At 44.8% G+C, this 13,664-nt stretch overlaps 1 protein-coding gene across 2 annotated transcripts in view; it reads right to left on the bottom strand.

Moving 5' to 3' along the window:
• Positions 1-13,664, bottom strand: part of LOC120988968 (purine nucleoside phosphorylase) — a 62,171-nt gene that overhangs the window by 13,495 nt on the left and 35,012 nt on the right. The window contains exon 1 of one of the 2 annotated variants that reach the window (XM_040416787.1): positions 4,744-4,917. The exons of the other annotated variant lie outside the window; for it this stretch is intronic. Coding sequence (XP_040272721.1) covers positions 4,744-4,808 — 65 coding nt within the window. The 5' untranslated portion in view covers positions 4,809-4,917. Of the gene's footprint in view, positions 1-4,743; positions 4,918-13,664 lie in introns of those variants that run through there. 2 annotated transcript variants of the gene reach the window in all.

Raw genomic sequence — 13,664 nt, forward strand, 5'->3', positions numbered from 1 at the left:
CATCAGTGAAAAACGCACTGCATACGCACTTACTTCCGGATGCAATGCGTTTTCCACTGAAGACCCATTGACTTCTATGGGGCCAGGGCTGAGTGAAAAAACACAGAATATAGAACATGCTGCGTTTTTCACGCAACACAGAACTGATGAGAAATAGGAAAAAAATATAAATAAATCATGTACACAGACCCATTGAAATGAATGGGTCAGGATTCAGTGCGGGTGCTATGCGTTCACGTCACGCATTGCACCCACACGGAAAGCTCGCTGGTGTGAAAGGGGCCTTACAGTGACAAAGTAGGCATTCATGTCTTCATTCCATGAATTTCATTAGAGAGCCTCGGGATCTTTCAGAAATCCTGTTCTGGAGTCATTAGCAATGGAAATGTATTTAATCCCTTAGGGCGGTTTCACACGAGCGAGTCAATTGCGGGAATCGCGCTCCGTGTGTGAGTGTGATCCTCCGCTCTGGACTTGCAGGAGCGCACGGCTTTATCATGATTTATAATGCTATTGTCTCTGCTTGACCTTATTTCTACAGAATCATAGTGACATAAAGCGGTCAGTGTGATTCTGTAGAAATAAGGTCAAGCAGAGACACACAGCATTATAAATCATGATAATGCCGTGCGCTCCTGCAAGTCCAGAGCGGAGGATCTCACTCACACACGGAGCGCGATTCCCGCAATTGACTCGCTCGTGTGAAACAGCCCTTAGTGACCACACTTTTTTAAATCGCATGCCAAGAGCCATAACTTTAGTTTTTTCATCAATGTACTTGCATGAGATCTTTTTTTTTTTTGCAGGATAAGTTCTAGTTTTTAATGCACCATTTTGGGTACATGTAATGATTGATTAAAGCCAGCCGTTTAGCAAAAACCCCCTATGTTTACGTCAGTAAAAAGGCGTATTAGTGGTCACTAAGGTGTTAACCAAATATCAGGGTCTCCAGGTTTAGGGAGCATTCACACGACTGTGTTTTTCTTCCGTGTCAGTTCCGCAATTTTTGCGGACAATGCACGGACCTATTCATTTCTACGGGTCCGCAAAAATTGCGGAATGCCTTTCATTGTCATCCGTGTGCTGTCCGTGTCTGTTGCTTTTATTTTAGAACATGTCCTATACTTGGCCGCAAATTGCGGTCCGTGGCCCCATAGAAAGTCATTGGGTCGGTAAAAAACGGATAGCACACAGAAATGCATCCGTATGTCATCCGTTTTTTTGGACCCCTGGACTGAAAACATTCTAGGAAACCCCATTTCAGTTTTTTGCGGACCGTGAAAAACGGATCACACAAGGAAGCACCACGTCCGTATTATATGGACTTACGGAACGGAAAGATAACTGAAGACACACGGAACACACGGATCCGTGATTTGCGGGCCGCAAAACCAACACGGTCGTGTGAATGCTCCCTTAGACTTGCATACAAAGTATCCATGTCTAGATTGTACAAAGCACCCCATTTTTACATCTTCTTATGCACCAGGCCATGTCATGGACCCACGTTGTACAGATCTGTACATAGCACCACAGAACTCCATGGGGGAGATTTATCAAGACCGGCGCTTTCTGCGCTGCTGGAGGATGCGCCTAAGACAGATTTACTATAATTTACACAAGAACCTGGTGGAAATTGTAGATCAAACCTACACTCGCGGATAGCTGGTGTCAGTTTCCATAATCCACACTATTATGGAGGTGCCATATTATGCTGTGAACAGCTGATCAGTGGGGTTGCTCGGTGTCAGACCCCCACCCGGGTGATCAATATGTAAATGGTGGGTGGGGGAATATATAGAAATTATACAAAACCAGTACCTTGATGACACTGCACGGAAAGGACATGATACTATTTGGTCAACCCAGGCCGGGGGACTGGCCACTGTGGGCATCATGTCCCGCTCACCCTGGAGGGGTTGCTCACAGGGATGAGGGCTATTAGACTAACGAAAAACAAAAGCAGCACAGTCATGCCATCAAGTACTTGAAGAAAAGGCACTACAGATAGGAATGGGACTATTAAAGGATTATCTTAAAGGAACAGTACAAACGACTCAGTCTCAGAATAGTCTAACAATGGAAAATACATCCATTCGGACATACTTGATATATACTACATAGAAGCCTAATCTATTCAATACCGACGAAAGGTAATTCCTATTAGAAAAAGAATAGAGAAAGAAGATCAAACAGTACAATAATACTAAACAAGGTAATCAGCAAGGGTACAGTACAGGAAAGTGCTCGTGATGGTGAATAGCCCCCACCCCATTGTGAGCCATTCACAGATGAGAAATAATGAAACTGCTCTTCGCTCCTTATGACTTAATTCAGAATGTCTACTGACATAATAAAACTGTGTCCTGTAGAAGAAATGAGTCATAACTGAGCATTGGGAGCGCCAAGTATAGCCGTGTTACCGGAAGGACGCGGGACAGCTCTGCTGAAGAGCGCCACATATCTGGTAGTGACACAATATAATTATATATATATATATATATATATATATATATATATATATATATACACACACACACACACACACACACACACACATACATATACATACACACACACACATATATACACACACACACACACACACTGACATGCTGTAGATTTCAAAGTCCACAATGAAATCATATGCAAAGTCTGCACAAGTTTTGTCAAAGTTCCTTCACTTTGCTGGTACTGTATTACTCTGCAGTTGTTCCTCACGAAAATCTGTGCGCAAAAACCCTAGATGCACCAATTTGCAACACTTTTTGGAGACAAATTATGCATTAGTAAGGGCTCATGCACACGACCATATGTATTTTGCCGTCCGCAAAAAAACGGATCCGGAAAATATAGAAAAGTACTATCCATGTCCTATTATTGTCCACATTATCGACAAGTACTATTTTTTTGGCGGAACAGAAATACGGAAACAAAATGCACACGGAGTACCTTTCGTTTGTTTTGCGGACCCATTGAAAAGAATGGTTCTGTATACAGTCCGCAAAAAAACAAAACAAAAAAAAACACGGAAAAGAGCATGCTCTTACAGGCAATGCATAATGAAATGGGCATCATTCAAGGAAATGGCATACCTTATGTTATAGGCGATGTATGGAATCAGGCATTGTATAGAATGCCTAGTATCCAGGCAAAAGTATAAAATACTTAAGGGTTTTCCAATATTTTTTTACTCATCGATGGGGGTCCGACAACCAGAACCCCCGCCATTAAGCTGTTTGAGAAGGCAGTGTTGCTCCTGTGAGCACGGCGGCCTTCTCTCTGCCAGCGACGACACGGTCATCGATCACAGGAGCACCGCTGCCTTCTCAAAACAGCTCATTGGCAGAACTCCCACCCATCAGATACTAATTACCTATCCTCAAAACTGCCCACAGCAACCAGATTCCATCTTTCATTTTCCAAAGAAGCTCTGAAAAATGAAAGTTGGAATCTCATTGGTTGCTATGGGGAGTTTTGATAAGTCTCAGCCTAAGGCCTCATGCACACGACCGTTGTTTTGGTCCGCATCCGAGCCGCATTTTTTTGACAGCTCGGGTGCGGACTCATTCACTTCAATGGGGCCGCAATCCGTTTCTCCGTTCCGTAGCCCCGCTAAAAAAAAACAAAAAAAAAACCATGTCCTATTCTTGTCCGTTTAGCGGACAAGAATAGGCATTTCTACAATGGACCGCCCGTTCCGTTGTGCAAATTGCGGAAGGCACACGGGGGCGGCTTCCATTTTTTGCGGATCCGCGGTTTGCGGACCACAAAAAACAGAACGGTCTAAAGGCCTCATGCACACAACCATGTCTATATTGTGGTCCACAAACCATGGATCCGCAAAATACACCATCTGTGTGCAGTCCGCACTTTCCTCACTCCCATTACTACAAACTACTGTTTTTGTCAATAGGACACATTCTATCATTTGCAGGATGGACACACGGATGGATGACATCTGTGTGCTGTCCGTTATTTTATTTTTTTACGGACCCACACATGAATGGGTCCGTGTTCAATCCACAAAAAGAGTAGACTAGAACATGGATACAAAATATGACGGCAAACCTCAGATCCACAAACCACAGGCACCGGCCGTGTACACCCCGGTCCCACCAATATGTCCCATCTTTTGTGGCGTGGAGGCATAGACCTGGAAGAACATGGAAACACAAGGAAGCCCTTCCGTGCTGCAAAAGATAGGAGATGGGGGGTGCACACGGCCAGTGCTCGGATCTTGCGGTCCGCCACACATTTGGGTGGCTGAAGACTCTAGATTCTAGAGGCAACTGAGGTGAAGCTGCAGTGGGGTACATACGCCCCAAAACATGGCACATGCCTACAGCCCACTACCCGCACCCTACTCCCGCAGTTGTAAAACGACAACCCAATCGCCCTCATAGCCGCAGGCTGTCAGATTATGATGGGAGTTGTGGTTTTGAAACAGCTAGATAGCCACAGGTTAGGGGACACCATTACATAGAGCCACGGAGTCATCTGGGACCACACTATGGCCACGTGACTACTCATCTCACTTGAGCCCAGTCTGATGCCAACTCTCTGGGCACCACTATGGCTTCTAAAGATTATCCCCCCAAGTATCACTGCTGGCACCCTAATGTCCCATCCCAAATTTATAGGACCACCATCAGCACCTAGAACTAAGGGGGTCCCCTGCTTCTATCAGTAACTGCAGGCAGGCCAGCCTCCCAAGGGGTTAGATAGGAGATCAGCACTCACCCTGTCCGCGCCTCCTCCTTCCTCCTCACCTCCTGCTTCTGCGTCTCAGCTGCTGGGGGAGCCATGCCGCAGACGATGCTATGTAATGATATGTAATGACTGTATAACTGCCACCTGTTTTATATAAGCACGTAAATAAACGCTTCGAGCAGCTTCTGCCCCGCCCCTCCTAGGACGTCAGCACGGCTCTGATTGGTTTATTAGGACCGTGCCCATCACACTCCCCTGTACAGGGGATTGCATACTGGGGTTTTCTCAATGACACATCCACCTTCGTCAGAAGGAAGGAAGGGAGGGGGCGGAGGGGGGGCTCCGGATGTGGAAGTGGCTGACTGGAAATGTTTCGTGACACTTTCCCGCCTTGTGACAGCTGATCATAAGGAGCCGTACAGCCTGACACGTGACTCTAATTAACCCTTACCACCACATAAACCTAAAGTGATACTCCAATACAGCCATGGCGGAGAGAGGAGCTGGGACCTCTGAGTGGTCAGTGTCTGCCCTGGTGGCTGCATTTAAACCAACCAATAATTGGTGGTCATTTATCAATATTTTGACTCCTGGTTTTGGCATAAAAATGTTGCACGACCCCCTATTTTGATTCTGGCAGAGGGGATCAGTCTCAGCGATCTGTCATTGTCATCTACCAGAAGTGTACGTGAATCTCATAGGACCCCATAGTAAACCTTAGTATGGGCCCCTACTGCCCGCTCCGTTTCCCAGTACACGTCAGTCACTCCCAATCGATGCAGAGTGCAAAGCACAATACTTCAGACTTCTGACATCATGTTTCATTAGGCAGAATCCTTTTTAATTAAAAATGTAATTAAAAAGTCACCCTGGGCCTCACTCGCTTAAAAGGATTTAGCGAGATTTTAATACTGATGATGACCTCTGGATAGGTCATCAGTATCTGATCGGTGGGGGTCCGACACCCAGGACATTGGATAGCAGTTGTGCTTCGGAGGGACTGAGCTGCTCCTAGGCCACGTGACCGATGAACATGTTGTCACTGGCCTAGGGAAAGCTGTGAGAAGGCCACGGGGCTACTGCAAGCGTCACTGTCTTCAAACAGCTGATCGACGGAGGTCCCGGGTGTAGGGTTGTTTCGATACCAAAATTTTGATTCGGTTTCGATACCATAAAAAAGTATTGCGATACTCGATACCACGCGAAAAACATAAAACACCAAGAAAAGCTGCGTGCATTACACATTTTATGGAACGTCCGGCCCAGAATAGAACAGTCCGATCCTATTTTTTGGGGGGACAAGGTGACAAAAAAAAAGTGGGTGAGTTTTATTTATTTCTGTTACGGCACTCACCACATAGGACATTTTTAACAAAATATTTTAATAGTTTGGACTTTTCAGACGTGGCGATATGTAAATGTTTATTTATTTATTGTTTATATATTTTATATCTAAAATTGGGAAAGGGGGTGATTTATACTTAATATTTTCTTTTCTTTTTATTTAATAACTATTTCCCCCCCTTAGGGGCTAGAACCCTTGTCCTATTCAGCCTGATAGAGCTCTATCAGGGTGAATAGGAGCTCACACTGTCCCTGCTGCCCTGTGCATAGTACACACAGCAGCAGGGAGGTTACCATGGCAGCCAGGGCTTTAGTAGCGTCCTGGCTGCCATGGTAACCGATCGGAGCCCCAGGATTACACTGCTGGGGCTCCGATCGGAACTGCCACTGCCACCAATGAGGAGGAGGGGAGGGGACCCTGTGGCCACTGCCACCAATGGGGGGGGCGCACTGCGCCACCAATTATTTTAATATTGGGGGGTTGAGGGGAGGTGGCGCCACCAAAGATAATATAATTAACATTTATTACAGGATTTGTATTAAACATTTACTTTCATTGGTGGCGCTGTTTGCCCCCCCCGCCCTCTTCATTGGTGGCAGCGGCACAGGGGGGAGGGAGAGACGGCTTCATTCTCCCCTGTGCTGCTGAGGAGAACACAGAGCGCACTTAGATCAGCACGCTCATTGTTCTGTGATACTAGACTGCGCAATAGCGAAGCCTAGTATCGAAAAAAAGGCAAATTCTGGTATCGAGGTCGATACCAGGCAAAAGTATCAATTGGGTATCGAAAATTCAGTACCCGAAACAACCCTACCCGGGTGTCAGACTCCAACGATCAGATATTGGTGACCTATCCAGAGGATGTAAGTCTTGGAAAACCCCCTTTAATCCAACTGTGTAAAAAAAAAGAAAAAAAGATGGAGCTCATCCTGACAATCATAGGCCTCATGCACACGGCTGTTGTTTTGGTCCACATCCAAACCGCCGTTTTTGCGGCTCGGGTGTGGACCCATTCACTTCAATGGGGCCGCAAAAGATACGGACAGCACTCCGCGTGCTGTCCGCATCCGTTGCTCCGATCCGTGTCCCCGCAAAAAAAATATAGCATGTCCTATTCTTGTCTGTTTTGCGGACAAGAATAGGCATGTCTACAATGGGCCAACCCGTTCCGTTCCGCAAATTGCGGAAGGCACACGGCGGCTTCCGTTTTTTGAGGATCCGCGGTTTGTGGACTGCAAAAAACGGAACGCTCGTGTACATGAGGCCATAAAAGATTTTCCAGGATTTTTTAACTGATCACCTGCCCTCAGGCTGCTCCTAGGCCACGTGACGCATGAACATGTCGACACTGGCCTAGGAAAGGCAGAGAGAAGGCAGCGGCGCTACTGTGAGCACTGCTGCCTTCACAGACAGCTGATCGGATCATATACTGATGACTTAACCTGAGGATAGTTATTACAAGAAAGTTTAGACTGGCATATTCTTATTCATAATCATAGTCATGGGTGCACATCCATAAGGCAAACATAATAAATAAAAAAATAATGGCTGCACACATATAAGCAGTAAAGCTGAGAAATGGGGATCATTCTAAATTCAAGTGGTACTATACCTACTATTGGAATCAATGGAAGCTCTTTGCGCACATTTTGATCAAACTTGTGTTGGGCCCATCCACCACGCGTCAAGGTGGCTTCCGCGGACGGGTCCCTATCACTAATATACCGCCTCTCTTGGACTTATCCAAGTCCACATTATCAGGGCAGTGAATGAACCAGCTTCATTTGTACTTTGCTCAGAAGCTCCAGGCAGATGGGTGTGTGCTCAGTCTAAAAGAGGCGCCACCCTCAGATAAATACACTGCTCAAAAAAATAAAGGGAACACAAAAATAACACATCCTAGATCTGAATTAATTAAATATTCTTCTGAAATACTTTGTTCTTTACATAGTTGAATGTGCTGACAACAAAATCACACAAAAATTAAAAAATGGAAATCAAATTTTTCAACCCATGGAGGTCTAGATTTGGAGTCACACTCAAAATTAAAGTGGAAAAACACACTACAGGCTGATCCAACTTTGATGTAATGTCCTTAAAACAAGTCAAAATGAGGCTCAGTAGTGTGTGTGGCCTCCACGTGCCTGTATGACCTCCCTACAACGCCTGTGCATGCTCCTGATGAGGTGGCGGACAGTCTCCTGAGGGATCTCCTCCCAGACCTGGACTAAAGCATCTGCCAACTCCTGGACAGTCTGTGGTGCAACGTGACGTTGGTTGATAGAGAGAGACATGTCCCAGATGTGCTCAATTGGATTCAGGTCTGGGGAACGGGCGGGCCAGTCCATACCATCAATGCCTTCGTCTTGCAGGAACTGCTGACACACTCCAGCCACATGAGGTCTAGCATTGTCTTGCATTAGGAGGAACCCAGGGCCAACCGCACTGACATATGGTCTCACAAGGGGTCTGAGGATCTCATCTCGGTACCTAATGGCAGTCAGGCTACCTCTGGCGAGCACATGGAGGGCTGTGCGGCCCTCCAAAGAAATGCCACCCCACACCATTACTGACCCAATGCCAAACCGGTCATGCTGGAAGATGTTGCAGGCAGCAGAACGTTCTCCACGGCGTCTCCAGACTCTGTCACGTCTGCCACATGTGCTCAGTGTGAACCTGCTTTCATCTGTGAAGAGCACAAGGCGCCAGTGGCGAATTTGCCAATCTTGGTGTTCTCTGGCAAATGCCAAACGTCCTGCACGGTGTTGGGCTGTAAGCACAACCCCCACCTGTGGACGTCGGGCCCTCATATCACCCTCATGGAGTCTGTTTCTGACCGTTTGAGCAGACACATGCACATTTGTGGCCTGCTGGAGGTCATTTTGCAGGGCTCTGGCAGTGCTCCTCCTGTTCCTCCTTGCACAAAGGCGGAGGTAGCGGTCCTTCTGCTGGGTTGTTGCCCTCCTACGGCCTCCTCCACGTCTCCTGATGTACTGGCCTGTCTCCTGGTAGCGCCTCCATGCTCTGGACACTACGCTGACAGACACAGCAAACTTTCTTGCCACAGCTCACATTGATGTGCCATCCTGGATAAGCTGCACTACCTGAGCCACTTGTGTGGGTTGTAGACTCTGTCTCATGCTACCACTAGAGTGAAAGCACCGCCAGCATTCAAAAGTGACCAAAACATCAGCCAGGAAGCATAGGAACTGAGAAGTGGTCTGTGGTCACCACCTGCAGAACCACTCCTTTATTGGGGGTGTCTTGCTAATTGCCTATAATTTCCACCTGTTGTCTATCCCATTTGCACAGCAGCATGTGAAATTGATTGTCACTCAGTGTTGCTTCCTAAGTGGACAGTTTGATTTCACAGAAGTGTGATTGACTTGGAGTTACATTGTGTTGTTTAAGTGTTCCCTTTATTTTTTTTGAGCAGTGTATTACAAGAAAGTTTAGACTGGCATATTCTTCTTATTCATAATCATAATCATGGGTGCACATCCATAAGGCAAACATATGTAGGTATAGTACCACTTGAATTTAGAATGATCCCCATTTCTCAGCTTTACTGCTTATATGTGTGTGCAGCCATTATTTATTTATTTATTATGTTAACCTGAGGATAGGTCATCAGTATCAAAATCTTGGAAAAACTCTTTAACTGGCACAAATAGGTAAACCTTCTCCTGTACAACTCTAATTCACGGCTTCCCTTCAGATACCATATAACAAAACTGACTGCCTACAGCCACCACTAGGGGGAGCTCAGTGCATAGAAATTTGTACAGTTACGAGTTAGTGCAACATTTTTTTGGCATTTTTATTTAGTAATCTTTAGAGAAGAGAGACACAAAAGATGCCAGAGACACAAAATATGCCACAAATTAGAAATGAAGAGCCACTAGGCAAAAAATGCTTGTCTCCCCCTCCTTTCATATTTCCTATAGACTTTCAACTAATAGCTGGAGCTGGTGTTTACCGCAAACCACTAATTGATTTTGATTACCAAACCACACCTACAGTCCAAAGCAATGCAATTGCTTGCATCTTGCCGCTAAGTGGTGGCAACTAACGGCCATATAGTTTTGCAGTAAAATAATGTGGCTGTTGTGGGTGGGCATGGTCGCATGAAGCCAGCTGTACCGTTGGGCCACAGCTAAATGACAGTTTACTTCTTGGCCATTACTATATACTACATAATAATGTGTAAGGCCAGACAAGTGAGTTCAATGCGAGTAGCTCGCAGCGTGTGTCAGTGAGAGGTCCAATCCTGACCTCCGCTCCTCTCACAGGATCACACCGCATAAGGGCTCATGCACAAATTGTGGATCCACACCGATCAGATAATGATAACTTGGGATGAGAGAACTTGTGTTTTCGAGTTTGACGTACAAGGTTTGGGTTATCTAATAGTTAATCATAAGTTATGGTCCGTGGTAGCGGAATCCATAACGGAATTCTTACATAACCCGAACCTTGCCCAGTTTGGTCATTATGCACCGTGCTACTACATCACCAATGGCTGGTAGGATGCTACCGTCACCGCACTTCATAAGGAACTGGCTGAAGACCATCTCACTTTGCCAGACTGGGCAATTTGCAACTAAAGCCAAGTTCACACTTCATTTATGTGGTCAGTTATCTCCATCGGTTATTGTGAGCCAAAACCCGTAGTGAAGCCTACGCAAAGATAAGGTATAATTGAAAGATTATATACCAACAGTAGCTGTAACCAGCTATTATATACACCGCACGGTAACTGACCGTAAACCTCCTACAAAAGCAAAACCAAACCCGCGGATATGACCATGTAAATCTTTATTGAACAAATATTAATAAAACCCAGTAGGAAATTGCAGAGGAGTGTGGATAAAATACCCCCAAGCCAGTTCATGTGTCAATGAATAATAATTGCATATAGTTACCTCTGCATATATGATACACCAAGGAACATCCAAAAGGGGATAAAACACATAAATATGCCACAGGCATGTGCAACTTGAACCTGTGCAAAAACGGGAGACCAATTGGCAATTAGCATAAAGAATGTGTGAGGTACCACTGACACCTGGTACTAACACATAAGCAGCGATAACAAGCATGAATAAATAACAGATGACCAACCTGGCTGGAGGGACGGCCCTGCCAGGTGTCAGTGGTACCTCACACATTCTTTATGCTAATTGCCAATTGGTCTCCCGTTTTTGCACAGGTTCAAGTTGCACATGCCTGTGGCATATTTATGTGTTTTATCCCCTTTTGGATGTACCTAGGTGTATTATATATGCAGCGGTAACTATATGCAATTATTATTCATTGACACATGAACTGGCTTGGGGGTATTTTATCCACACTCCTCTGCAATTCCCTACTGGGTTTTATAATTGAAAGATCTAAATCTGTTCTGTGGTTTTGACGCACTCCCTGTTTTGGCTCAGCAATTTCCATCAGTTATTGTGAGCCAAAACAGAAGTTCGTGTTTGGGTTAGGTGTAGTGTAAATTTTTTATTATTTTCCCTTATAACATGGTTATAAGGGAAAATAATAGCATTATTAATACAGAATGCTTAGTAAAATAGCGATGGAGGGGTTAAAAAAAAATACTAAAATAATTTAACTCTCCTCATCCACATTTTTGTGCAGCCCGGCTTCTCTTCTGTCTTCTTTGACCAGGAGGAAAAGGACCTGTGGTGACGTCACTGCGCTCATCACATGGTCCATCACCATGGTGATGGATCATGTGACGGACCATGTGATGAGCGCAGTGACGTCACCAAAGGTCCTTTTCCTCCTGGTCAAAGAAGAAGACAGAAGAGATGCTGGGCTGCGCGGATGTGGATGTGGGGAGTTAAATTATTATTATTATTTTTAACCCCTCCATCCCTATTTTACTAAGCATTCTGTATTATAAATAATAATGATCGGGTCCCCATCCCGATCATCTCCTAGCAACCATGCGTGAAAATCGCACCGCATCCGCACTTGCATTTGCATAAAAAAAAAATTGTGTCAGATTTAAAGGTTTTAATCAAGGATTCAAAAAACATGGCTTCTATCCTACAAAATCAGCGCCACCATTTCCCATGGGTTGTGTCTGTATTGCAGCTGAACTGGATGGAAGTGGATGGGACTGAGCTGCAATACTTTTTATTTACAATTGGTCAGAAGACCATTAATGTCCCTTGATTGACACGTGTTACTAAATGTAAAACTTAACATTTATTAGTTATTTTTATAAACAATTAGAACATCTTAATTTAAAATTATCAGCTCTGCCTGCCTTATGTATTAAACTGTCGCTCGGGGTCTGATTGTTAGGTGTATCCACTAGGGGGCACTTTCCCCTCTTGGCTATTGCGATCTCTGTTTGATTATCAACTGCATGAAGTTAGTGCACATTGTTGCTTTCACAGTGCACTAGTCCCTAGCGATTTTGTCCCCTCCTGTGGGTTCACTCTTGTGGCTATATCAACCAGACCTAATTTGGCTAAGCATCCGCTGCTTAAAACCACCCTAATAACACTATCTGCTCCCCGACATGTTTCGCCAACAGCTTTGGCGTCTTCAGGGGTATGAGCAGTGACTAGTGTGTTGGGGGCGGAGCCAACCTTTTGAAACCTCCCTCCGTGTGTCATAGTTCTTAAACCAATCGGTGCCTCTGTTGTTCTAACCTAGTTCTGCTGGCCTATCACTGTGTATCTAACAGTTGAGGCTCAGTACTGTCTCCTCCCACTGTCTCAACTTCCAATGGGCATTGATCTGCGCTGCTTCTATTGCGCTGACACTTAGTAACTGCGGTCGGCACTGCCATTTTCTGCGCATGTCTGGGCACTTGGTCCGTGGATTTACAGGATCTTATGTTTCCGCACTCTCCTAATATTGATGGCGCTTGCTCTCCCCGTGACTGCCCGGTATGTCGCTCATCTGCACCCTTCAGATGTCTTAGATTTATATTTTATTTGCGAGTTATACTGCGCCTATTTAATGATAGTGCTGATCCATCAGACTACTGTTGCGCATGCGCGGGATGCCTGTTACGCGTGTCAAAACCCTTAGGTTCCGTCTGATGTATCCGATCTGTCCCTTCACTGCATCTCGTAATGGTGATATTGCCGATCACCCGGCTTCTATAGCGCATGCGCTAGGACTCTGTCAGTATTAGATATTGCCTATATCAGTTCACTAAGGTCCCATATGCTGTCTCTAAGTATCTTTGACTTAGCTAGGTGCTGCCTTTGATTTTGGGGCTCTTGTGTTTTGGACATATGTCCGACTTCCATATAGCTACAGCCATCCACTGGGTCATTTTATTGCTTATAATAACAGTGTATTTATGAGTTCACATATAGTTGAATATTTGCTTTATTTGTATTAAATATTTATTTTTATATATATTTGGTTTAATTTTTTATATTTTTTATTTTTTATTTTATATTTTTATTTTTTATTATTGATTATCAATTCATGCTGGTGGTACCTTCACTCCTTAGTGATATAACCTTAATATTAATAATGGTGATAATTCGGATTAAAAATAATTTATATTTAAGCCACACCTCGTGTCCCTTGGATCTGTTGAGCTATTGGAATGTCGTCCATATGTACA

Source organism: Bufo bufo, chromosome 2 (genome assembly GCF_905171765.1).
Source record: "Bufo bufo chromosome 2, aBufBuf1.1, whole genome shotgun sequence".
NCBI classification, from domain to species: domain Eukaryota; kingdom Metazoa; phylum Chordata; class Amphibia; order Anura; family Bufonidae; genus Bufo; species Bufo bufo.